This window comes from Lutjanus erythropterus, chromosome 7, assembly GCF_056507025.1.
Source record: "Lutjanus erythropterus isolate fLutEry1 chromosome 7, fLutEry1.hap2, whole genome shotgun sequence".
Taxonomy (NCBI): Eukaryota; Metazoa; Chordata; class Actinopteri; order Lutjaniformes; family Lutjanidae; genus Lutjanus; species Lutjanus erythropterus.
Genome location: NC_139323.1, coordinates 3,602,810 through 3,628,957, shown reverse-complemented (window position 1 = coordinate 3,628,957; position 26,148 = coordinate 3,602,810). Strand labels below are relative to the sequence as shown.

At 38.3% G+C, this 26,148-nt stretch overlaps 1 protein-coding gene across 3 annotated transcripts in view; it reads left to right on the top strand.

The window, feature by feature from the left end:
• The first annotated feature begins 1,326 nt into the window (after positions 1-1,326).
• nfic (nuclear factor I/C) overlaps positions 1,327-26,148 on the top strand; it is a 57,737-nt gene continuing 32,915 nt past the window's right edge. For 2 of the 3 annotated variants that reach the window (XM_084722402.1, XM_084722399.1), the window contains exon 1: positions 1,327-1,490. In XM_084722402.1, coding sequence (XP_084578528.1) covers positions 1,410-1,490 — 81 coding nt within the window. In that variant the 5' untranslated portion in view covers positions 1,327-1,409. Of the gene's footprint in view, positions 1,491-5,813; positions 6,406-26,148 lie in introns of those variants that run through there. The other variant, XM_084722401.1, reaches the window with a different exon arrangement.

The window sequence follows — 26,148 nt, the reverse complement described above, 5'->3', positions numbered from 1 at the left end:
TTCTGGATCTGCTTGAAATTGTAATTGCATTACTTTCATAATTCATTACATGAATAGTTTGCTTTTTAGATAGAAATAAGTCAGGGAGTGTGAAACATTTTGAAACATAAAACTTTGTTGTGTGTTCCTTTTATCTGTCACCCTTCTGTGGAATGCTATTATGATTTTGGTAGTTTATAGCAGGAGTTCTTAATGTTTCCTCAGCCAAGAACCCTTACAAGATATCAAATATACCAGGAACCCCCTCATGTATGTCCCTGTGGATCTATTTATTAATAGTTACAGACTGTAAGATTCAAATGTAATCTGTGAACTAATTTAGGTTTTAAATGTTAAATCAAAACCTTACAAAATTACCAAAAATACATTTTTATGCTTTCTTTTCTCACATAAGTTTGTAACTTTAATCTGGGAGAATATACAAGTTTTTTTCTCATAAATTTGTGAGTATTTTCTAATAAATTTACCACTTTCATCTCTGAGAATATCCAAGTTTTCTCTCATAAATTTGCAAGTATTTTCTTGTACATTTACCACTATCATCTCAGATAATATTGAAGTTTTTTCTCATAAATTTGTGAGTATTTTCTTGTAAATTTACCATTTCAGTCTCCGAGAATGTCCAAGTTTCTTTTCTTGTAAATGTAGAAGCAAATTTTATTTCAGAATATTACGCCCCTCTCCCAGCTCTATTTTGTTTTTGTTTTTTTAACCTATTAGTCTTAATAAACTGTTGTGCCTTTTGTAAAAAAACAACAACAAAAAACAAACAAACAAACAAAAACAACAACAACAACACACACATCTGTATGTGATGTTAATTTAGTGGTGTCACAGACTCCTGAGGGTCCCTGGACCAATATTTGAGAATCCCAACATCTGGTTACATGTGATTAAAGTGTGATATATAAATGTGTAATTTACCACTGTTGAACATGCTGGAAAGACTTGCGAATGCACCTTGAAAATGTTTGAAAAGTGCTTGAATTTGACTTTAGAAAAGGTGTTTGAACCCTGTACATGGAGGAGAGGCGTCTGTCTGTTGTCATCAGGGAATAGTGGAGGACAAAGTGAGAGATGAAAGTGAGGAATAAATGAAATGATACAAAGGGACTGGGATGGCAGAGAGTGGAGAGGAGGTGTATTAGTGTAACATTGTGAGAGGAGGACAGTTGAAGAAACCGGCAGAGTCAGACAGAAAGCTGAAAACAAGGTAAAAGGTGGATGTACCACTATTCTGTTCTGCCGCAGCCTACCGGGCGGCGCGCGGAGGAGGGGTGTGGGGTGGGGGGGGGGGGGGGGGGGGGTTACTGCCGTTGAGCCCGAAGCTTGACGCGGGACGATTCTGGTCTCGAGCACCGCGGATTTAGTCCACCTGGCACGCGCACGATGATGGAAATGAATATGGAATGATAACGACCGACAGCGCGAGATGGGCAGGCGTTGAGATCAGCTTTAACTTCCCCCGGTGGCGGCTCGGCTTCGAAATGGTAGGACTAAGCCTGTTCCGGTACATTAATGTTCCTGCTGCTGTGCTGTTCCGTGTTTTCCAAAAAAGACGCAATGCGAGGAGTTGAATGAGTAACATTAGCTACGCAGCTGGAGGTGTAGCAGAATGTCAGCGAGCCTCTTCCTCTTTATTCCTCTCCGTCTTTTAGTTTGTAGCAGCGTCCGAACATCACTCTAGTCCGATACGTGACGTTTGCCTATGTAGAGGATCTGTCGCAAAATTCCATTCAAAAAATCTGCAAAATAAAATAACGCTTGCACGCTTGCAAATATACACACCTCACGCAACACAACTTGAGAACTGTATTGAGTCGTTAATATCCACTATTAAATTCGGCAAACACACTGCATGCAAAACACTACAGACTTTAACAAAATCATAACTTTTACAGTCGGTTTCGCTCGTTCTTCCAATTGGCGTCTTCAGTCAAACACACTGTGCAGGGCGGAAGCCAGGAGTGTGAAGTGATTATAAAACTTGATATTTTGTTGACATAAAGCTCTTTTTGAGTATTATATCTACGCCGAATTTGCCAAAAGGCCATCAAACATGAGGCGGTTGTGTGTCTCGCATGAGAAGCCAATAATGTCTGAAAAGAAACAAGTCAATTTAAAACTCTTACAGTTTTGAATGAAGTTTTGAGCACCGTCGCCTCCGTGCAGGAGAACGGGGCGTATTGGCTTTATACTGGCTTTATCCCGCTGGCAAATGTGGTTTCCGACCCCTGGCGGCGCATGAGTAAGCGGACAACATGCCTTACTGTTTGTGTGTGTCTGTGTGTGTGTGTGAGCGTGTGTAGTCGCGGGTGAAAGTTGTTGAGTTTGGGTCTTTTTGAAGAAGCGCGTGCAGCAGCAGGCCCGTCTGCCACCGCTGCCGTTCGTCACGCGGGACGGTAGAAGGCCAAGTTGAAGTTCACCTCAAGCCTCATTCTGTCGGTTTGTGTGTGTATGTGTGTGTGTGAGAGAGAGTGTGTGTGCGTGTGTGCGTGCGTGCGTGCGCGTGTGTGTTAGTCAGCAGAAAATGGCCGCAGTTAGAGCCAGCGGGCTGAGTTAGTATGACAGGCCGACAGAGGGCCTCCTGTCCCGGTGTACAGCTGGGGCAGAGAGCCGGCGGGATGAACGCAGAGAGAGAGAGCTGCAGCTGGTGGAGGCAGTCCTCCTGGAACCGCAGTCCCGCTGGAAAACACTCCCTTAGAAGACTCGAATCCAGGCTGGGAGATGAGCCACTGGACAGCAGCTCAGATTGCCCCAGTAGAAAAGAAATAAGTGAAATGTTGCCCCTCCATCACCACCAGCTCCATGAGATGATACCTGACACAGGATTCAACTTGAGAATAGACTGTAGTGAAGTGACTGCTGTGGGTAAACACAGCCTGCAGTGCCCACAAGGCTGAAATAAAAATAGGCCTAGACTGTTGTTGATGTGACAGTGTTTGTTTGGTAATTATTTATTCATCCTGGTCCACATGAAGGATCATACAAAACTCATTTTCAAGTAAATTATAAAATAGACATTATAATCAGTTAAAACACTGATCATGATGACTTAAATACTCTTAGAAATTAAATGATTTGTCTGTTTTATTAAGTATAACAATTCATAAGCATATGGCAACTTGTGTTTTTCTTTTTAAAAGATTAAATCGTTTATATCTGTTTTTATTGAAAAACTGAATTAGCCTATTATATGTGATATATTAAAAAGTAGTGTACATACTGTATATTGCTCTTATGATCATTGGTGATTATATCCAGTGGTCAGTTAATGAAGTCTGTAGTTGAACTGCAGGGTTTGAAAGACAGCAGTATTATCTTGATTAAACTGTCCAACAGCATATAAAGTAAAAGTAGCTCTACCACACTGTAAAAAACAGAATCAGAATAAATACTTTGTTAATAAATACTTTATTGATCCCTGAGGGGAATTATTCACATTACAGATGCTCCCATTCAAGAATAGAAAAATATATAGCATAGAGCAATTAGGAGAAAATATAAAAGCATGTGCAAACTCTGTATATATATATATATATATATATGTAAACAAAATAAAATATATAAAATAAAACATAAAATTACTCCTGTTACAAGTATTATTAGCGAAATGTGTTATAGTAAAAACAAAAAAGGTAAAAGTCTTCATAGTGTTACACAATTATATTATTAGATTATTAGCTCATTGATGCGTTGATGTCTAAGTATCATTTTATTGTTTTAGTTAATTGAAGTGGAGCTTTTTAAATATTTTATTTACTGTTGAGTAGTTTCATCTATATAAAGCTGTATACAACGGAAATGCCCAAGTGAATTACAAGTAACTCACTTTTGTATTTAAGTACAGTTAGGGCCAGACCTAATGATTACTTTCCTTATTGATCTGTCTGTCTGTAGGTTATTTTTTTGATTAATCGATTAGTTGTTTGGTCTTTAAATTGTCAGAAAGTGGTGAAAAATGTTGATCGGTGTTTTCCAAAGTCCAAGATGATGTCTTCAAATGCCTTGTTTTGTCCACAACTAATATAACAGCAAACAAATATTCATCTTACTGTCAGAGACGAGTAAAGAAACCAGGAAACATTCACATCTGCAATCAGAGAATTTCAATGTTTTTTCTTAAATAAATGACACAACATGATTAATTGATTATCAAACTAGTTGCCAATTAATCCAATAGTCAATTAATAATCAATTATTGGATTAATGGTTGCAGCTTTAAATACAGCACTTAAGTACTTAGTTACATTCCACTGGTGTTTTTAGAAGCACATCATAACCATCCACTCTATGAGTCACACTGTGGGAATGACGGCCAAACTGATTATTAAGGTGGAAATAATCTGCTGCTTTGTTTTTGGATCTCTGAACAGAAGATGAGAAAAACACATCAGGCTGCTGCGGTGATGTTTGTCTTACTGCTCAGCAGATTCATGTGAACACCTTGTTTGAGTTGCTACACTGTGTATTCACTGCCCTCTGTATGCACAGTTGAAATCCATCATGTTTTTAGGAGTGTACTAGGGCCACAGCAGATGATAGCAGACCTATTAGTACAGGCATGATATGACATGACCTCACACAAACTGCAACAGAAGCTCTTTCAACTGTTCTCGTCTCATAAATATGTCATTTACAACATATTCAACAGTTTTCAGAAATTGAAGTGGAAGAAAGTATTGAAAAATATTGAAATCATTGATGCCATAACTTCCCATTGTGTCCATATGAAAAAAAAAACTAATTTATGCATGTTTTCTTGTCTGATGTCCACACAACGGATTCAGCACAATCAACCACACACTGTGTTTGAGTTGGATGCACTACAGTGCAAAAGGAAATTTTTAAAGGTATAATCTGCAACATTTCTTAAGAAAACCAATGGATAGACTCATATCACATAATCCCGTTTAGTCATCACTTGTGATCACAAGATGAGTGTGGTGGTGGTGAATCTGCATCTTCTCATTGTTTTGCTGTGCTCGGGATATTTCACCAACGTTGAAAAATGGTATTTGACGTCCTGATGCATTTGCAAACATTTGGGACGAACCCCACTGAAGCTACCTTAGGTGAATATGTGGGGCAAAATGACCTAGTGAGTTCGTTTTCTTGCAATATCTTTTCAATTAAAACATCATTAACTTTAAAGCTAACGTGTAAGTAATCTGGCAGTCCCAAATATTTTGAAAGTAATATAAAAGTGCTATTTTAAGTAATATTATTGTAAATTTATGTTAGTCATACCAACATTTGTTATGCTTGTACAATGGCAATTTCCTATCAGAAAAGGCTGTCTAATAGGAAGTTAAAGCGGTGAAAATATTCTAACAAACACATAAACTGATATTGTTTTTTTTTAGGCAGACCTTTTTTAAGTAACTAAAAACCCTTTTTTATGCTGATCCTGACCACAGCAGTACATCCTTAGTTTCTGTGCTGGTGCTGATAAATTGATGATGAAAATAATTGTTGTAGTCCTAAAAACACTATATTAAGCTGTACAATTTCACTATGTTTTATATTGAGGTAATCCAAGAGTAATCAAGTTACATTACTTTAATATTGTGATACTTGGATTACATCACTGATTACATTTCTAACAGGTAATTAGTAACTGTATCTGTATTCACTGTTAAAGTAACCCTTGCAACCCTTACTTCATACGGCCCCATATGAAATAATCCGAACTATCCCTTTAAGATTTTTTTTCTCCCATGCAGAGCATTTTAAGGATACAGAATATGCTGAGTTAGTTTATGCTGCAGTGTGTTTAGAGGGCTAAAACAATGGATTGTATACTGTCGTGAATGTACAGCTCATCCTGAGATGAACTGTAGACAGTGTGTTGTGTTCAGGGCCAGTCTGTACAGCAGAGTACAGCAGCTGCTGCGGCTTTAAGCCCGTCGTTTGGGATGGGCTGAATTCATAACGTCATTTCACTTCTCTTTCTTTTATTCTTCGCCCCCTCATCTCCTTCCCTTTCCAAATGACACAGTCCCCTGTGCTCCGTTACACCTCCGGCCATATTCTCCCAAGAATGATTATTCCGAACTTTCTCTCTGTTTTTCCGCCTGCGGGGATTTTTTCCGGGGCCTCAACTTTTCTGGCATGTCATCATTTCTGGAGTTAACGCGGCAGAGTCATCCGAGGCGACCGAGGCTCTCTCATATCTGGATTCTGAAAAAAAAAGGCAGTTAAACAGCCATGAAAAGCAGCGTTTTCTCTAACCCGGAGGTACCGCTCCTCCGCTGAATCACGGACTGGAGAAATGTGCAAACACGTTACGACGCGATGGAAATGAAAAAAAAAATGAGCCTCGGGATGTTTGTGTAACGCAGACCCTGGTCTGATCAGCTCCTTCTCATCAAAATGATGTTTTCTCCTCTGTCCCTGTCTCAGGTAAAACTGCACTATGCCTCTCTCTGCCTCCTCACAACTGTTGGTACACTGGCACTGCTGGAGAGCCTGCCCTACATGGAAATGACGCTAACATGTAGTTAACTATTTTAGAGCTGCAACAATGAATGATTATTAATCGATTATTAAATTAATCAACAACAATTTTGATAATCGGTTAATTAGTTTGAGTCATTTTTTAAGAAAAAAAAACTGTCCAAAATCTGTTTTCACCTTCTTAAATGTGAATATTTTCTGGTTTCTTTACTCCTCTCTGACAGTAAACTGAATATTTCTGACTTGTGAACAAAACTTTGGCAAACACTGACCATTTTTCACCATTTTATGGACCAAACAACTAATTGATTAATGGAGAAAGTGGTCAACAGATTAATCTATAATGGAAATAATCATTACATGTTTGGACCCTTTTTCAGGTGACATGATTGTGACAAGATTAATTGATCAATCAGTCTTTTGAATCATGTTTTAATAAAAATGATATCAAAATAGGATATTTTCTGGTTTCTTTACTCCTCTCTGACACTAAACTTAATATCTTTGGGTTGTGAACAAAACAAGACATTTGAGGACGTCATCCTGGACTTTTGGAAACACTGTTTGACATATTTCACCATTTTATGGATGTAACAAGTTATTGATTAATGGAGAAAATTATCAACTGATTGATCAATAATGAAAATACTTGTTACAGAAATAATGTCCATGAGCTCCACATGTTCTGGCCTATTTTTCAACTGACAATACTGTGACAGGATTAATTAACTGATTTATTGATTCCAATACAGTTACAGATATAAAAGACTAAATCAGGTTACAGATACCTTTAGTAAAAATGGGATTTATTAAGTTACAATTTTAGATAAAGATTTGGAGAGTTGATTTGGATACCAAGGTAACAGCTACTCTTCCTGGGGTCCACACAAGTAAACATTACATCACAATGGAAAACAGTTTTAAAAATCAGGGCAAAAGGAGACGTATCAACAAAAAATGAACAATAACCAATTAACAACAAAATCAACACCGATAAAACTATCAATGATGACAATCACTTTCCTACATCAGACCTAAAAATAGTCAGTAAGACATTTCAGAACAGTACTCTGCCTTGCATTCGTTTTTGAGACAGGAAATGAGAAACAACCTCTTGATGCATGCCTGGTATTAAAGTTTTGGCTGTCTTAAACTTCTTATAAAACAGAGCAGAGGAATAACTGTTCTGTCCCTCACCAGTGACCAACCGAAGGGTATGTGCATTTTGATGATGTTAGCTCTTCTGTTACAGGTCAGAGCCAGTTGAACCACTCTGTTCTGGACTACCTGTAGTCTCCCCAAGTCTTTATTTGACACACTTGACCACACTACTGGACAGTAATCCAGATGAATAAGAACTAATGTTTGAACAATGTGAGAAATGCATTCTTGAGGTAAAAGCTTGGACATCTCTTAATAACTGCCAGACTTCTTCCCATGACTTCAACAGTTTTCTCAATTTACATTGTTATCTTGGCCTCATCATGAAAAAATGCTTCACTGGGTGGAAATTTCACATTTCTTTGTCTTTAAATCAATCAATCAGTCAGTAAATTGCACACAACAAAGGAAGCAACAGCTGGACAAACTAATAAACCTAACAACAAATCTAAAAAAACGTCAACCTGCAAAACCATTAATCTGTTATTAATCCACTATGAAATTAATCTGCATCTATTTTGATAACTGATTAATTGTCATTTTTAAAATAAAAGTCAAAATTCTCTGATTTCAGCATCTCAAATGTGAATATTTTCTTCTTTTTTTTTTTTTTACTTTTCTCTCACAGTGAACTGAATATTTTTGACAAAACAAGACAGATGAGGATGTCATCTTGGAATTTGGGAAACACTGACTGAAGTTTTTCACCATTTTCTGGACCAAACAACTCAATGAGTAATAGAGAAAATGGTCAACAGATTAACTGCCAATGAAAATATTATAATATCATGACAGGAAAGACTTGAAAAACAGGTCTAAACATGCAGAGCAATGGACATAATCATTAGTTGCAGCCCTAAATTATTTATCCAGGACACTGTGTTGATGTGATACCTATGTATGAAAAACAAGTTAATGACAAACATCCTCTGTCAAACAATTTCAACAAATCCCAGCTAGTTGCTGTTATTGTGCAGAGGTCGGACAGGCAGTGATCTGAATCATAGCTTTAATGAGGAGCAGGTACATAGAGCTGAATCACACTGACTGTACTGGGCCTGTTGAACAGGGACTTGAATTAACATGTGCTCATTAGCTTGAACATGCTGAAACATAGAGTCCGACTGATATCAGTCAGCCAATATATTAGCCTGATATTGGCCTGGTATAGGTCTATTGGAGATATATCTGTACCAATGTACATGTTTACCAATATGCACTGATATAAAAACTTGTTTTTACAGAACATATACAGAGATGGAAATAGATTTTCAAGTCTGTACTTTTACTCATACTTAAGTATGTATTACATTATGTAATCCAGTCAGTTGCATTTAAGTGCATTTTGAATTAATGCCCAAACCTTTCTCCTCTGCATTTTCATAGCCAATAAGGTGAACTGATCACAAACAGGCCAATGGAAACCAGGACATATGGACAAAAAACTAAACACTGCAGCAGCACAGGTTTTGAGTATGGATGTTAATGATTAATCATTAGATGATTAATGGCCACTGAGAATTTGACCAATTCAAATTCATGGATATTTAATCAATACTCTAGAAGTGTCAGTAATTGCACCTAATCTGACATTGTTTTGTCTGGTGGGGCCATTTGTTGAATAAAGAAAATCTGACCTAAATTAGAAGAAAAAAAGACAAAACAAACAAACAAACAAACAAAAAAAAAAAATATTGAAAAAAAAAAAAATTAAAAAACATGTTCTGTACACTACCAGTCAAAAGTTTGAACACCCCAATTTTTCCAGTTTTTTATTGAGAATTATACAGTTTAATGTCTCATTGTACTCTGAAATGAAAACATAGAAAAAATAAACAATTAGAAGTTAAAAAATAAATCATGGAATCAATTTATACACCAAAATGTATTCTAAACTTTTGACTCATCAAAGTAGCCACCTTTGGCAGATATAACAGCTGAACACACTCGTAGCATTTTTTCTACAGTGGAAATCAAATATTCTTCAGAAAGTTCTTCCCAACTCTGCTGCAGAAGTTCCCATAAAAATGTGGCACTTATAGGTTGCTTTGCTTTCACTCTTCTGTCCAGTTCATCCCAAACCAGCTCGATGGGGTTTAAGTCTGGAGACTGTTTTCAAGCTTACCATCTTGTTCTTTTTTCCTAAGGTAGTTCTGGTATAGTTTGGACTTATGTTTTGGGTCATTATCTTGCTGTAGGATGAATTCCTGACCAACTAGGTTCATACCAGAGGTTACTGCATGGCGCTGCAGAATGCTGTGGTAGCCGTTTTGGTTCAGGGTGCCTCTCACTCGGTACAAGTCACTGACCCTGGAACCAGCAAAACAGCCCCAGACCATCACGCTTCCTCCGCCATGTTCGACAGTTGATGTCACACACTGAGGAACCATCCTTTCGCCTACTTGACAGCGTACAAAAATCCTGTGTGATGAACTGAAGATTTCAAACTTTGATTCATCAGTCCATAACGCCTTCTTCCAGTCTTCAATAGTACATTGACAGTGTTTCATGGCCCAGGCAAGCCTCTTTTTCTTATTCTGACGTCTTAGCAATGGCTTTCTTGCTGCAACTTGACCAGTCAAACCTGCAACTCGAAGTCTTCTCTTCACAGTTGAAACTGAGACTTGTTTACTACGACCACTATTAAGCTGTGCTTAAAGCAGTTGTCCTGTGAGCCGCCTATCACACAAGCTGTTGAGAAACTTGTCCTCTGATTCTGTTGTGGCTTTGGGTCTGCCAGACCTCTTCCTGTCAGAGTTTCCTCCAGTTTCTGAGTGCTTTTTGATGGTGAAGGAAACTGTACTCACTGACACCTTGACTTTCTTTGCTATTTCTTTGTAGGAAAGACCTACATTTTTAATTGCTATGATGGTTTGTCTCTCTTCCATTGTTAATTGCCTTTTTCTCGCCATTTGTATAGCAATACACTACTTTCTGCAGTACAATACTGTTCAAATAATGCTCATCAGGGTATGGTACCGTAGTGTGTTCCAACACTACTTTTATGCAGACAGAGGGGGTTATTAGGAATCAAGAAAAGTTGGGACACCTGTAGGAATTGGTAGCACCAACTTTCAAGGCTTGACCAACCTCCATTGCTGCAGAACACCTTTAAGTTGTTAACCCATTTCTTGTTCCCTGAAAAGGGTCTTTTTGTATAATTCTGAAATGTACATTATTTTTCAGTTTTGGGTAGCCTTACCTTTGTTTTAACCTCTGACAGTTCACCACTTACCTTTGTACCATTTCAAGCTATTCATTGGACTTCAACTGCTTGAATTTCAACAAAAAAACGGAAAAATTGGGGTGTTCTAAAACTTTTGACTGGTAGTGTATGTTAAAATAATGATTAATCAACTGCTAGCATTTTCAACTGTGAGTTAAGGAAAATGTACAAAATTTATAACCCTAGTTTGGAGAAGTGATTGTGGCCACTGAGCAGAAAATCAGTGCAGGAGCAATTTAGACTGATGATTTGGAGAAACAGAAACTCCTTTGAGTGCATGTCTTGTACTGATAATGAATTAAATATTAAGTAACTAATACTAACAATCACTTAAATATTTTTCTGACACCAGTACATTAAGTAATACTTTAATAATGTAATAGTACTTGTACCTGAGAACAGATTTTCAGTACTCTTTCCACCACTGGATGTAATACAGAAAACGATGCCTGGGGTGATTTAGATTCAGCACAATGGGGATCATGTATGAGGACAAGAGGAGCTCTCTGGCAGGTGTAAATACTGAGACGTGGAGCATGTTTGGATCTTTTTCAGCTCTTTCCTGTAATGATATTGTAATGATATTTTCATTGCTAATTAATTTGTTGATCATTCTTTCCATTAATCAATCAGTAGTTTGATTCATAAAATGTCAAAAAATTATGGAAAATGTTGATCAGTGTTTCCCAAAGTCCAAGATGACATCCTCAAATGTCTTGATTTGTTCAGAAAATATTCACATTTGAGAAGCTGAAGTCAGAGACTTTGGGCATTTTTGATTCCAGAAAATGACTCAAAGCAATTTATCATTTATCAAAGTAGTTGACAATTATTTAATAGTCGATTAATAATCAATTAATCATTGTACTTTTAATATCTTTGCAAAATTGCGCAAACTACATAGAAAATGTCTATTTTTGTTCCAGCTCAAAAATTCACTATGTCAGTCACCATATCATTAATAAATGAATTTTCCATCTCTAAGATCTATCTCAGTCTCAGATTCAAAAATCCCACATCAGTCACGCTCTACTGAAAAGAGTGACTGAAAGACTGCATTATATTTACAGTGTGTTAGTCAGTACAGTATATTTTGTGTGTGTATGTGTTTTTATTTTTTGTCAGGGAAACTTGACAGAAAGCTCCTGATGCAGTGATGTAACGTGATAATGATGGTTCCTAATGCATGCTAGTTACTAGTTATGAAGCACACACACACACACTCACACATGTTGGTATCGTAACGTTACCTGCTGCATGGTTGTTGACACACCACTGGTGGCAGTGTTGATGCTGATGCCATACTGCTGTATTGTTGCTCAGAAGAGGGTCGTCTGTATGCTCAGTTTGTCAGTCTTGACAGATTTGTGCTTAAACTAGCTTCTGTTTATGTATCGTCTTGTTAAATGTTCAAATAGAGACTTGACATTGGGCAACATCAACCTAGATATTACCCAGCAAACATCATTGCATGTCTGTTTATGTAAAAAAAACAAAACTAAGAAAATACAGCAAGAGATTATTTTTTATACCTTGTCTGTAGTTTTATGGTTTATGTGAAATAAGCATATATTTTTTTGCTGATAGATTAGATTGCTGTTGAGTAGGGCTGTGATGATAACTGCGATATGGCAATACCTTAGTCAAGTAATACAGCTGTGGGGCTGATCTTACCATCATCACTGCAAATTTTACTTTGAAGGGTTAATCTCATGTTTAAAAAAAAAAAAAATCAGTGCATTGATCACTTAATACATCTATGGATAAGAGCTGTCACACACAAATCAGGAACACAACCAGTGATTCGTCAACAGACTAAACCCAAGGCATCTTGAGATGGCCTATGGGTGGCTAGCAGCATGCTTGGCCACAGCCATCGAGTTGTCACTGCAGCCTGCTTTGAGGAGGGTGGGGCTCGCTTTGGACCCACTCCAGAGTAAGTCCTTCTTAGGCGTGGCTTGACGCGGCTCGGCGTGCTGAAAGTGATAACGGAAATACATGTACGGTATGCGTGGTACGGCTTGCGCAGCCGAAAGCACTGGTGGAAAAGGCCCATTAGTGTTAAGTTTAAGGTTTTGCCCTCCCTTACTTGCGCACTGCACATACTTTCATATTGCCCTATTACTTAAAGGAGCTACGCTACACTAATAACAGTATGTTCCAGTAAAATGCCACCATGTCATAGTAATATGTTGCTTTGTCACCATGGTAAGAAAAAGTCCATACCATCACAGCCCTACAGCTGGCTATTTTACAAAAAAAAGACCAGAAAGGATCCCATGCCAGAGATGGGTTTGGCTTTTCAAAGGCATATGGCAAATGGCCCCGGTGCAGCCGCACTGCCTGCACTGTCTGTATTTACACTCCTGCTCTGATAGCTGCAGAGTTTTTCCACTGTGTAAGGTCCTTACCTTATTCCTCCCAGTGGGTATGCTAACACTGAGGATGCAGCCTGTCAGTGCTGCTACTGCGCTTATCACTAGTATTCCCACTACTTTTTTGGCTACAAGCTATTAAGTCAAGCAACATAATCATAACCATGAATGGACTTTTAATATGATAGTGATATACACATGGAAATTACTGTTACTGTAGCATAGCAGTTGATTATACACACTATATGTACACAATTTGAATATAATACGAAGCAGTCAGGGTTGGCAGGGTTACTAATTACCTGTTAAAAAATGTAGTCAGTAACCTAATCTAAGTTTCACAATATTATATTTTACTTGAATCAGGGGAAGGATGCACATACCAGGAGCTCATTGGATCAAGCTCCTTGAAAAAAGTGTGAAATGATCCGTTGGTCCTGGAGGTTCTGTTTTCCTCCAGTCTATCAGTAAACGTTAATACACCAACAGGTCTCATCCTATTCTCCAGAACAGTCATTACGACACAAAGTAGACAGCTTGTGCCAGAAGAAAAGTGCTACAAAACATCTGAATTGATATTATCCCATGAGAAGTTTAAGTGAAATTAACTGTTAAATTGTGTTGCATGATGATTAATTTTGAATCACTTCATGTAACTGTGAATTTGCATAGAAGTTATGTTTCATGCAATTAGCAACCTGCAATTAGTTGCGTGAAAATTTCACGCCAGCCTAATAACCACAAAATATAGTATAAAAAATAAAATTATCTAAATAAAATTCTCTAACTGGTGAACAAACTACTCCCTGTAACTCTTCCTGGAAAAATGTAAACAAAGGCTCATTTCATCTGATTTCTATGGAAGCCCATTTAGGCTAGTGAAAAATATCCCCATGATAAGTCCTAATTATGAGGTGAAAAAGTCTAAATTATTATTATTATTATTATGAAGATTCTAAATTATTAGGTAAAAAGTAGAAATGATTAGATAAATATTCACTATGATAAAAACTCAAAATGATGAGACAAAAAGTCAGAATTATGACATAAAAAGTCACAATTTTTATCTCATAATTTCTACTTTATATTTCATAATGCTGGCCCTTATCTTGTAATTTTGACCTCCTGCCTCATAATTATGACTTTTTATCTCTTATTTTTGAGTTTTTGTCTCATAATTATGACTTACATAGGGATTGCAGAAATGTGCCTCCATAGATTTCTGATCCAGTGTCGAACATTAAGAATAACTATACAGAAACATCTGGTCTCATTAACTTATGTAGGTCATATAAAGGCATCAGTATTGAACTGAGAGTGTTTATAACCTGTTAAAAACTCACTGTAGTGGATTTAAGTAAATGGTCTGAATGATTCTTACACCCCTGGCTATTTATCAGTTTACCCTCAAGACAACTTTGGATGTGAGGGCAACTACTGTGTACAGCAGAATAAAGAGCAGTGGCACTGGGGCTGAGAATACGCATTGAATTAAACTATTTACAGTTCATCTAATGGAGAGATATAAGTGCAGTCACATCACAGTGCAATCACAGAAGTGCAATGTCATCACACCCAATCTCTATTTCAATTACATCACTCACTTATATTGAAATTTTGTTCATCTCTCTTGCAGAGCAGCAAAGTGATCGACGACCCTCTCATTGAAATCAGGCATGTTCCTGAGTAATTCCCTCTCCATGGAGAGCATGATAGCCAGTGCTGCCCCATCATTTTGCACAGGAATGTCTTGGTTCTGTTTAAGGTTGAGAAACACCTCTCTGCTTCAGCCAGTGGGCGCAGTCAACATTGGTTCAGGGGGCTTACTGAACCCCCCAGTGGAACATTGATTGTGTTCTAATTGAGGTATAGTAGCCTGCAGTGATCCACAGGTCCACTAGAAAATAATACAGGTTCTCACAGATTGGTCAAGTGACAAAGCAGCGGTCTGAGTAAGTTACTAATAATTTACATTAACATTGCATGAAATAGTCCATCAGTGGTGCACACAACAATCAGTGCATCCAGTGTGCTCTCACCTCAGTTGATGGTGCTTAGGTGGGCTATCAGAGCCATCAGGGCCTTTTCTGCTGACCCAATCAAAATCATGTATTTTTTCCATACTTACATGAATGTGTGTCTGAATGTGTCTGAATTCAATTACTTTTCATTGAGCTACTATAATATATCCAGAATGAATATGGTTATTTTCTTGTAAGGCAGAGCTGGGATTTCCTATGTATCTGAATGCTGTCTAAATGCATCACAGCTCAGTGGACCAGCACTAGCGGTATTGCTAGCCTTTCACTGAAGCCCGAAGCTGCCATTTCATTACCAGTTTGACTGACCGTATCATCAGCCAATCAAATTTTGACGTATACTGACAGAATACCCAAAGGGCCCTGCAGTGTTGTCAGTGCTATCCTCTGGTGCTGTCATCAATGGAGCTTATGCTTTCGATGGACTGGGAGCAAACTAAGCTATGTGCTGATATTTACATCTCCTAGTGATTACAAATGATGGGAGAATGTTTTTACTCTGTTAAAGAGAGATAAAGTTATTGTGGTGTTTTAGTTGATACAGCATTGTTTATTGTTCTGATTGGTACTGCTGGAGTTTTGGGCAGTGGATGGTGATGCTGTGTGGCAGTGTTGATGACTGCAATGGCACCTAATGAATATTGACCATATTAAGTGAACTCACTCTCAACTACACCTGGCTTGATATTTGGGCTGGAATAGCTGTGGTAAAATATGTGACATATAGGCCTAACTTACATGTTTCATTTTTGTTATTAAACTGGAGGCGGTGCAATGATAATATTGTGGCTACACATTATCAGTTGAAGTTGCACAAGCATCTGGTGAACACTGTTACATTAACCATGGAAGAATGTTTTTGTGCCATGTGGTGTGCAATCTGGTGGCTGAGTGACATAAATGAAGATCTGATGGTGATGCTGCAATAGCTGTTGTGATGCAATGTGGTGTGCATCTGTGCTGTGGCTTTTAAAGACTGACTGTCTTGATGGTGTTTATACAGTAGTGGCTGATTTGGCTATATCAGCACCCATACAACAACTTGGTGCATGCAAGGGTGGAGGTGGGGTGTTCGGTTGGTTACTGAAGGCCCTGAATGAAACCCCATGATACGCCACTGCAAACACGAGGCTAAAAAAAGTGAAAAACTATAGAACTACACGTGAAAATTCATTGGTAAGATGTGAAGGATGAATCATTTGTGTGTGCATGTGTGTGTGTGTATGAGAGAGAAAAATTAAGGGTTACTTGTTTTGCTGCATTCAGTGAGCCTGCAGGCTCATCTATGGAGAAATGCTAATATCTGGGATCTGTATCTGGTTTACAGTTAAGTTTTGCAGTTTGTTTGAGTTCAGATTCTATGGTTATTTTTGCAATATTCCACCACTTATCAGCCATAAACAGATCCTCTATTGTACACATTCAATTTCCTCTATGTATATTTTCTTTTCTGTGAACCCCTAAACTTCTGTGCTTCAGCCGGTGTCATGGGAGTGACTATAAAGTGGCCACTGAACTCAAGATTCTTGTAGATTAGGGACAGTTCAGTCTTGAGCTTGACCTAATTAAAAAAGTTGTATGTCCTGACAGCCTCAACAGAGAATGTATGGCAGTGCTGTTCAAACACTACTCCTTGTAGTAGCAGCCTGGCACTCCCAAGGTGGTTGGTGAAGAAGAACCTTTCTTTGGCATGGATGGGGATTGTGTCACGGTTTAGTCACAAACTACTTTAATCTGCTCACCTTGCTGTTTTCTTCAGTTCCCTTCTCCCCACACTCACACACCTCTTATCTCTCACTGCACACACACAGCGGCTCGCTTCACCTCTCTGTTTCACCCTGTATTGTGTGTCTGATCCGCTGACTCTCTTCATCATCAGGATGTTTTATATAGTCATCCAAAAAACACAATTTGCGTTTTCACAGCAACAGATAAGCTGCGTGTGGAGGAGGCTCATTGTTAATGATGGAGCCGATTAAAATAATAGAAACCAATGTGGTACTGAATGACATTGGTATGTGTTTCATTTTAGTCATCAGTGAACTGCTGCTGTAACTTTCCTCCGTTTTCTCTCTCCCCCTGCCCCCTGCCTGCACTGTTGTTGCTGGATGCCTGCTGCCTCACTCACACAAAACAAGCGCTCCCCCTCCCTCTCCTGTCTCTCGTCCTAATTTTCTCAAAACAGAAAGAGAAAGAACTGATGTTGCACCGCGTCACACCACCAAACTGTTATAGCACAGCGTACAGAGCCACGGGTCTGACCCACAGAGGTGTCATGTCACAGAGAGAACAGGTAACATGTAGCATCACTGTTCCTCCACACCCTACTTCTGTTACACGGTCAAATTCAATCAAAACCACAGAGCTCTACATATGAAACAGAGCAGCAAAACCTCTTATGCAAAAATGCATTTTAAACAGTTTAAAAGTTTGTGCACAGATTATTATTTAGGTACAGTATCTCATTTACAAATGAGATTCCTAATAAGATGTTAACACCACTGTAATGTCCCCCTCTCTCTGTCTAGCTGTTGAAAAAATTCTAAGATGCATCGTATTGTTGAACATGTATTGAGATGGGTAATCGTCTCAGTGAGATGCACATCCCTACAACTGTCACGGCAACACAACCCTGGGAAACGTGGCATACACTCATCTTGGGCTTCCAGGGCTTTGTCACCCATACATATATGAAACAACAAGAAAACTGAAGCTGTCCGGCACAGGTTGATGTGTGTAACTTGGCCAGCTCACTCCCCTCGGTCAGGCACAACTTTTCGTGTGTGCTCCATCAACAGTTCATTTTGTAGACATTAAATGCAGACAATAACTCAAAATGAAACTTGAAACTGAAAAATTGATGGTTTTCATCATGCCACTCAAACAAACATCTCTCTTCACTCTCACAATGCGTGTACTTTGTGTGTGTGTATGTGTGTGTAAAAAAAAAAGTAGTTTGGCTCCACTTCTATTGAGGATGTGCGTGTGTGTGTGTATAGCAGAACAATGCCTTTTGATGGTCATTTTTACACCACCCACATGTAATCAGATTTAACAGACAAGCTTTAACCATTATAACAGTAACTGCATGACAGGTAACACAAACTGCACTGGGCTCCGGGTGGGTTCAGATATAAAAAGGAGGATGTTGCATTCAGGCTGGTCTTGGCTATTACTCTAATGGGCCATGGTTGGGTTTGGACAGAAAAATGCACTCTAGTCTGGATAAGTAGTTTCTCAAGGCAATGTGCACATCTGTGATGCACTATTTAGTTGACACTATACTTAGTATTAGAGCTGACACCTTCTGGGTGGTTGGTTGATTGGTCATCGATATGCTCTCATCCAGCCAGGGCAGAAGCACTTCTTAATCGGTTATTGCTGATAGACATGTTTCCCTGCAAGGCAGCTGGATTTGCAAGATCACAAGATTATGTGAGAATCCATCTTGCCAGGCTGCAAGTTATCCGTTTGTATCCACACTAAAAGTGGTGCAGCCAATCAGTGTCCCAGGAGGGACTGCTATCAGCTACGGCTGTGGTTTTAGGTGTGACAACAGCTAGAAGCATGCATGGAAGCGTTGATCTGATTGGTTTAAATTAGTCTGTAACATGTGATGGACACATGGTTCATCCGGTCACCTGACACAGTGCCTGCCCTTTTCCAAATAGTTTCTAAGGACAACGTACCAGATGGTTCTGCGTAACAAACCATCTGGCATGTCAGGTTAGGACATACGCAGACCTAATGTGTTTTATTTGTGAGTTGACTATTTACTGAACGACTCAGCCCCAAACTAATTGAAACCATGTCAAAGTACCAGTAGACATTGCTACATCAGCTACAGCTTCAGAGGACAGAAGAACTGAGAGGATAAAAAGTTCATTTTTGATGATATTTATATGGATTTTATTCTGTCGGACTGCTTTATCAACGAGGGCCGGCTGGTCACGGTAAAAGCTCAGTGAAGGACCTGTAGTGTCTCTCTGACTTCAGACTTGAGAGCTGTTAGTTTTTACCATGTTTTAGGTTGTTTTAGTATAATGCCTGGCAACAGCAAGCCTGTGCAAGCTGTGTTCATTCCCTTTAGTGTCCATTGGAAACAGTTTCCATTGTCATCTGTGCTCTGTGCCACGTGTTTAAATATTTGGCAGAGTTTTCTGTATTTGCAAGATTTGGTTTTGGTTTGGTTTTATGAGTATGGAGGAGAATGAGGAGAAAGCTGGATGCTATCCTGGAGACACCCCCCACCACCACCCCTAAGCACCCTGGCCTGTTCTTTGTGCCAGTAGCTATGAGGCTGCAACCCAAGCTGACCCCACACGTGCAGTTTAAGACCTGCTGCACTGTATGTTACTTACTTTTGGACTTTTAGCACACTTGCACATTTACATATTTATTAATTATATACCATATGTATATTCTTATAGTTATTTACTGCCTATAATCAATTTTCAAATTAATCACCAACTGTTTTGATAATAGATGAATCTTTATGAGTGATTTTTCAATAAGAAAAGGTCAAAATTCTATGATTCACTGACAGTCATTTGCAATTTTTAACAGTTATTAATGTCATTAACAGTTATTACCAGTTAATAACAGTTATTAATCACTGACAGTCATTAGCTGTCATTGACAGTGATTGACAGTTATAAACATCATTGACAGTCATTGACAGCTATTAACAGTTATTAAAATGATTGACTGTCATTGACATTAAGTAACTGTTATTAACATCATTGACAATCATTAACAGTTATTATCATCATTAACTGCCGTTTACAGTCATCAATGGTCATTGACAGTATATACAATTATGAGCAGTTAGTTACAGTTATTAACCATGATTAATCCACATTCACAAGTAATTAATTAATCAAGAAAATGATCAATAGATTAATTGACAATGAAAATAACTGTTATAGGTCCAAATATGTTTGTTTGTTTGTTTGTCTGTTCATGTTTGGACTCATTCAGAGACAGAGAAATATTGATAGTCAGCTGCTCAACGTTTTACTTTATTTACTTACATTTTTGTTTTTATTATCACTATTATTCTATTTCACTTTATTGTATTATTATTATTATTATTATTATTATTATTATTATTATTATTATTATTATTATTATTATTATCATTATTATTTTATTATTTTTTTTTTTATTACATTATTATTGTGATATAACTTGTGTTTTATTCTCATTTGTGTTGCTGTTATGATACCTGAATTCCCCTCTGGGAATTAATAAAGGCTCATCTTATCTCATCTTACATTTGCAGGGCCTTTGTATATTTAGTTGTATTTTGTGCACTTGTGGCATGTTTGTGGTTTTGGTTGTGCTTTATTTATTTGCAGCATGTGTCTGTATTTAGTTATGTTATGCAGTGTGTTTTCTAACTGCTGCACATGTGTTGATGAAGACATTTTCTTAATGTGCTTGTGTTCAGTCTATTTGCATGTGTTTTCTTCAGCTACAGTGTGTTAAGCCTCAGGGCCACCGTAGAAACAGAAAAAGTGGTTTCTCCAACTACTCAAAAACACCTTGAGAGGTGTCTGTTTTTCATCCCACATCTTATTCACAGTCTCCAGCAGTTATTCATATTCTTTTCATAATTTCACGATCAGCACGTGGATTAATTAGTAGCTTAGAGTCTGAAATCGTGCTAAAATCACACACCTGCTATCACAAGATCCTGTGGTTTGTTTGTTTGCTTGCATGCCACAAACAAACCGTACTGCCTAACCAGACCAGGCTTCGACTGACAACTTTCACACCAGCCCAAACAAACCGTGCTTACTCTAGTGTTAGACAGAATAAATGTTTACCCACTGCAAGTGTGCAAAACCAAATATATATTTTTGAAATCACACAAGTGACACAAGTGTTTGTGATTAACCATGATAAATTGGTCACATATTTATTTACATGATGTTGAGATTCTATGAAAAACAGACACTTGCTGTGTCTAGTTCACCAACTCACACTTTTGGCTTTTCTCACGCACAGTCTGTCTCACACTACACAAACAAATGTCACTGCAAATAAAAAGAAGCAACAACAGCACCCTCCAGAATAAGAGAGAGAAAAAAATTACACTTAAGGTACAAACTGACAAAAAATCCAATACTCAATAGGATGGCTGATTGACTCACTCCTTGTGTCTATTGAATGCTGCCCCTCACATCTGTTGCTATCCAAATGTCAGCTGGAAATGTTTCAGAAGTGGAGTGTCAAGCAGTCTATTCAGGATGTACAGTAGTTCAGTATGGAACTTGACTCACATGATAACAGTGGGGGAGATGGGAACTCCTGTGTCTGTTCAAAGATAGTCTCTGGTGTCAGATGTGAATATGCTCCTTGATCTCTTCAATGACTCCTGATCCATGATCTTAGTCACCTTACAGATGATGCTGGGAGCAGTGTTGGTCTGGTGTTCACAGACAGCTGGGGCCAGATGTTTAGATTATGTGTACACGCAAAAACTATGCATGCTCAATTTCCCACACATAAAGTGTCATTTATAAGGGCTGCAACTAACAATTCTTCTTTACTGTCAGAGAAGAATAAAGAAACCAGAAAATATTCACATTTAAGAAGCTGGAATCTTTTTTCATAAAAAAAGATTCAAAACTATTAATCAATTATGAAAATAGTTGTTGATTAATATTCAAATCATAATTGATTATTTAATTAATTTTTGCAGCTGTAGCATTTATAAAAGGTGGATGTGTCCACCTCATGCATACTTCAGCATAAAAATCTTGTGTAGATGCACAACTAAAAAGTGTGTGTAGATGTATAAAACTCTGTATACACATTGGTTTTGTTTTATTAATCCTGATAGTTGTGAGCTCTATACATTAATCCTTGATTATCTTTCTGACATTAAATAATAAGGTTATCAGAAGTATCTTCAGCAGCAGCCATGGGTTCAGTTCCAGCCTGTGGTTTTTTGCTGCATAACCCCCCTCCTTTCTGTCTCTTTAAAGCTGTCCTGTCAAAAAAACCCAAAAAATAATCTTAAAAAAAGTATCAGTTCTTTTTCATTACCATGTATTTAAAAAGATTCAGTATCGATTAATCAGAGTATCAAAAGCACTGAAGCTGTAAAGAAAATGTGTGAGTGCTCATTCAAGACCTCAGTTCAGTCTTTATTGTCTTGCCTGAAATTTGGCCGGCAGCAAAGCCAGTGTTCAGTGACTCTTTCTGTACCAGCATTGTGTGCAGTTTCTTCATAAAAAAAAGAAAAGTACGACAGTACGACAACATGACCTCAAGCGTGATATTGCTTTTATGCAACAGCTCTACAAGCTGCAGTTTTAATCAGGCCTGAAAAGCTGAGCCCGACAAGGCCCAAGCCTGACAAAATTCTGTCTGAAACCAACCTGAACCTGACCTTCATTAGCATATTTCAACCTGAACCCAATTACAGCCCGACATTTTTCTTAACAAGCTTCCCTCCATGTACCAAACAGTAGGAGTTGGCAGGGACAATGCATGGGGTAATTGAATTTGGCAACATCTAACTTTGGAATAAAAATGAAAAAAAAAATAAAAAATACAACCCCAGACCTGACATGAGCCTGAGAAATGTGTGAGAAATAAGGTCTAACCTGATCCGAACTTGTCGGCTCACACCAGCTCCCAACGGGTTCCAGCGGGCATAGTCATGGGCTCTACCAAGTGCCATTTTATGGTTAACAGATTCTGATTTATTTGTTAATTTCATTTATTTGGTTCAGCCAACACAAATAGTTTCGCAGGTGGACTGGGACTGGACTGTTGCCAAGCAATATGTAAGCATTTTCTTGCCTACCAACATTAGCTCGCTAGCTGTCTGTCCAGATGGATCCATTAAACTGCCTTAAGACTGTATTCAGCTCTGTTATCTTAATGGACTAAAAGGGGATGTTTCTATTTTTGAGACTCACTCTGGTGTGGCAGAAAACCAGTTGAAAACCAGTTGTTGGACCAAGACCAGTTGAAAAGGTCGATCTTGGTCCACTTCCAGTCGGACTCTGGTGCAACCCCAGGATTTTATGATAGCAGATTTATGAATTTTGCATGATTTCATAAGGCAAACTACTAAAAATCCATCTGCAATGATTAATCAGTTATTGTAACTATTTTGATAATCAGTAAAATAATGATAATGAGTAAAAAAAAAAAAAAGTCAGAACTGATTGGTTCAAGATACAATGTGAATATTTCTGGTTTCTGAGGACATCATCTTTGGGAAACACTGATCAGCACTTTTTACCATCTTGTGGACCAAACAACAAATCGATTAATCAAGAAAATGATTGACAGATTCATTGATAATGAAAATAACTGTACAGGAAAGACTGGAAAAATAGGTCCAAAAATGCTGGCGCACTAACCTGTTAATCATTCTAACATTAACGCAGGGGTGTCCAACGTTTTTACATTTCAGATCTACTTTTACATTTTCAACATCACAACAGGACCCAACAGTCCAAAATTCTCTGTCCCATGATAAATCTTCTGTCATACAGTAGACACATGTTTTACATTTGAGAGAAGGGAGTGATTACCTGCTTAATGGGATCTTTGGCATTGGCAGGAAGATGCTAGTTTCTCATACAGGGTGCTGCAACTGGTGCCAAGTCTTAGGCAGGAGGATAGGTGCTCATTTGTCATAGCGGAGCTGAACTTGGCCTTTATGGTTTTCATGTGGGAGAAGGCAGATTCACATAGGAAGGTGGATCCAAATAGGGCTGACAGGCAAAAGGCACATTTTCTCATGTTATGATGCATGGATTTCATCTGAACGTCGCTCTGAAGGGTGAGAATTTCTGTCTCCACTGCAGTGGTGTTCAGTAGGAAAATGTCCCCACTTTGAAGACACTGTCATCCACATGCCAAACACATGTATGACGCTAGGCTGGGGCAATACAGCTGAAAAAAAGTTTCATATTGAAAATTGTTGATCATGTGGCTCATGATTGGTGACGTGTACTTCAAAGAATGAAAACAGCTGAGGTGATAAAATAAGTTTGTTGTATTAATGGTCTCAGTCAAGAAGGTATTTCTGCAGTTTACACACAACGCTAATCTGATAGTTGTCCATCCATCCGTCCAGTTATGTATTTCTTCATGGTGGAAATGGTTTTCATTGTCATACAGAGCAGCAATTACTGACATGCTGAGGGTTACAAAGGCTCAAACTTTGTCTCTCTGTCTGTGTTTCTGTCTGTGTTGTGGCAGTTTGTCTTTGGCAGTCTTATTAGCTCCATCACTCACCCTGTCCACAATACATAGTTGTATTTCTACTTGTTATAGTTTGTGCTGTACCTGAGACTCCATCTAATGCTGTTGGTGTCTGCTAGGGCTGTTCCTGGCAATTTATTTCCCTGTCAATTAAATGCAAAATTTAATTCAGATTTAATTAGCCTAGTAGTCTAACAGCAAGAAACACTCAGACAGCAGTTAAAATTGAGCACAATTTATTAATTGATAATGTTGAACACGGCCCTGAAAAAATACTATGTGTATTAGGGGCCATTTGAAGCTGGTAATCAGAGTCTACAATTGTATTTAAAAAGCCAGTAAATGTGTGGCACTTTGCACCATGCAATACAAACTTTGCACATTATCCTTCAAAACATCACGACAACTCACTTCATGCTTCTTCTTTTCAGACTGAAAAGGATCACAGAATGTGGGGCTGAACAACATTGTTTAACCAGAGCTGACTTTAGCTGCCGGCCTGACACACAGCGTGGCTAACGTTAGCAGAGCTAGCAGCAACAGCAGTCTGCTCTGTTTGCAGGTTAATGTCTGTGTCTGTGCTGAATGTGGTCGCACGTTGCTCCAGTTGAGTTTATTCTGACATAGCCTATGTTCAACCTTACTTTCATTTTCTATATCAAAACGCTGACAAACTGTGCTGGTTTTATGAGCTCTCATCTGTTCTCCTTTGCTGATTAAAAACATTCAGGGTTGTGTGGGCCATCGGGGCATATGTGCTGGACGAGACAGGCTGCCATCTGATGAGACTGCAGCCCCGACTAGTGGTGGACGACTGCGTAACACCTTAAAGGCAACAGCTAACTGGCATTCTACATCAATAAATTATTTTTAGTTTACTGACTAGTATATCTGATCTGATCTGATATCAGTGCTGACTAGTGATGGTGGCAAAGTGTAATTCTGTGGTCAACTAATTGCGCACATCCATAGTGTCCGCACCTTTTGGTTGTTGGTCAAATTCATAGCACAAGGTCTGTCCCCAACTAGGACTGCAACTAACAATTATTTTCATTGTCGATTAATCTGTCAGTTGTTTTCTTGTTTAATTAATCCTTTCACAATCTTGTCAATTGAACAAGAATGTGTTAGTCTGTACATCTCTATATACTTTCTAAATTCCCTACCCTGTTTGTGGCACTCAGTTCCAAGCAAACAGTTTCTACACTGAAAACATGAATCTTTAAAAACACCTCACAAATATATAGTTTCAGTCAGCAGCAAATAGTGTATTGAGGACTATTTTCAGTGGCTGATTAATACACATTTGTGTTCGAGTGAGTGTTTTTGTGGCTGCAGGGTTGTCTGTGTGAGTCAAAATAAATAAGAGTGTGTGTGTTCATGGTAATGAAGGAACATCATGTCACCCAGTGCAACAGTGTGGCTCATTGATGTGACAACAATGGAGCTCTATGGCACAGAGGAATAGGATATATCAAGCTTTGAATGCCTATAAAGTATGTTTTAGTAGGATTCATTTATTGTTAGTTTGGGTTAATGGTTATATAGAATATCACTTTTCACATTAGTGCCAAACAGCAGGTAGAAGATATTGTTTTAGAAAAGTTTAGTTTACCCTGTCCTCAGTAAAATGCTTCACTAGCATTTTAAG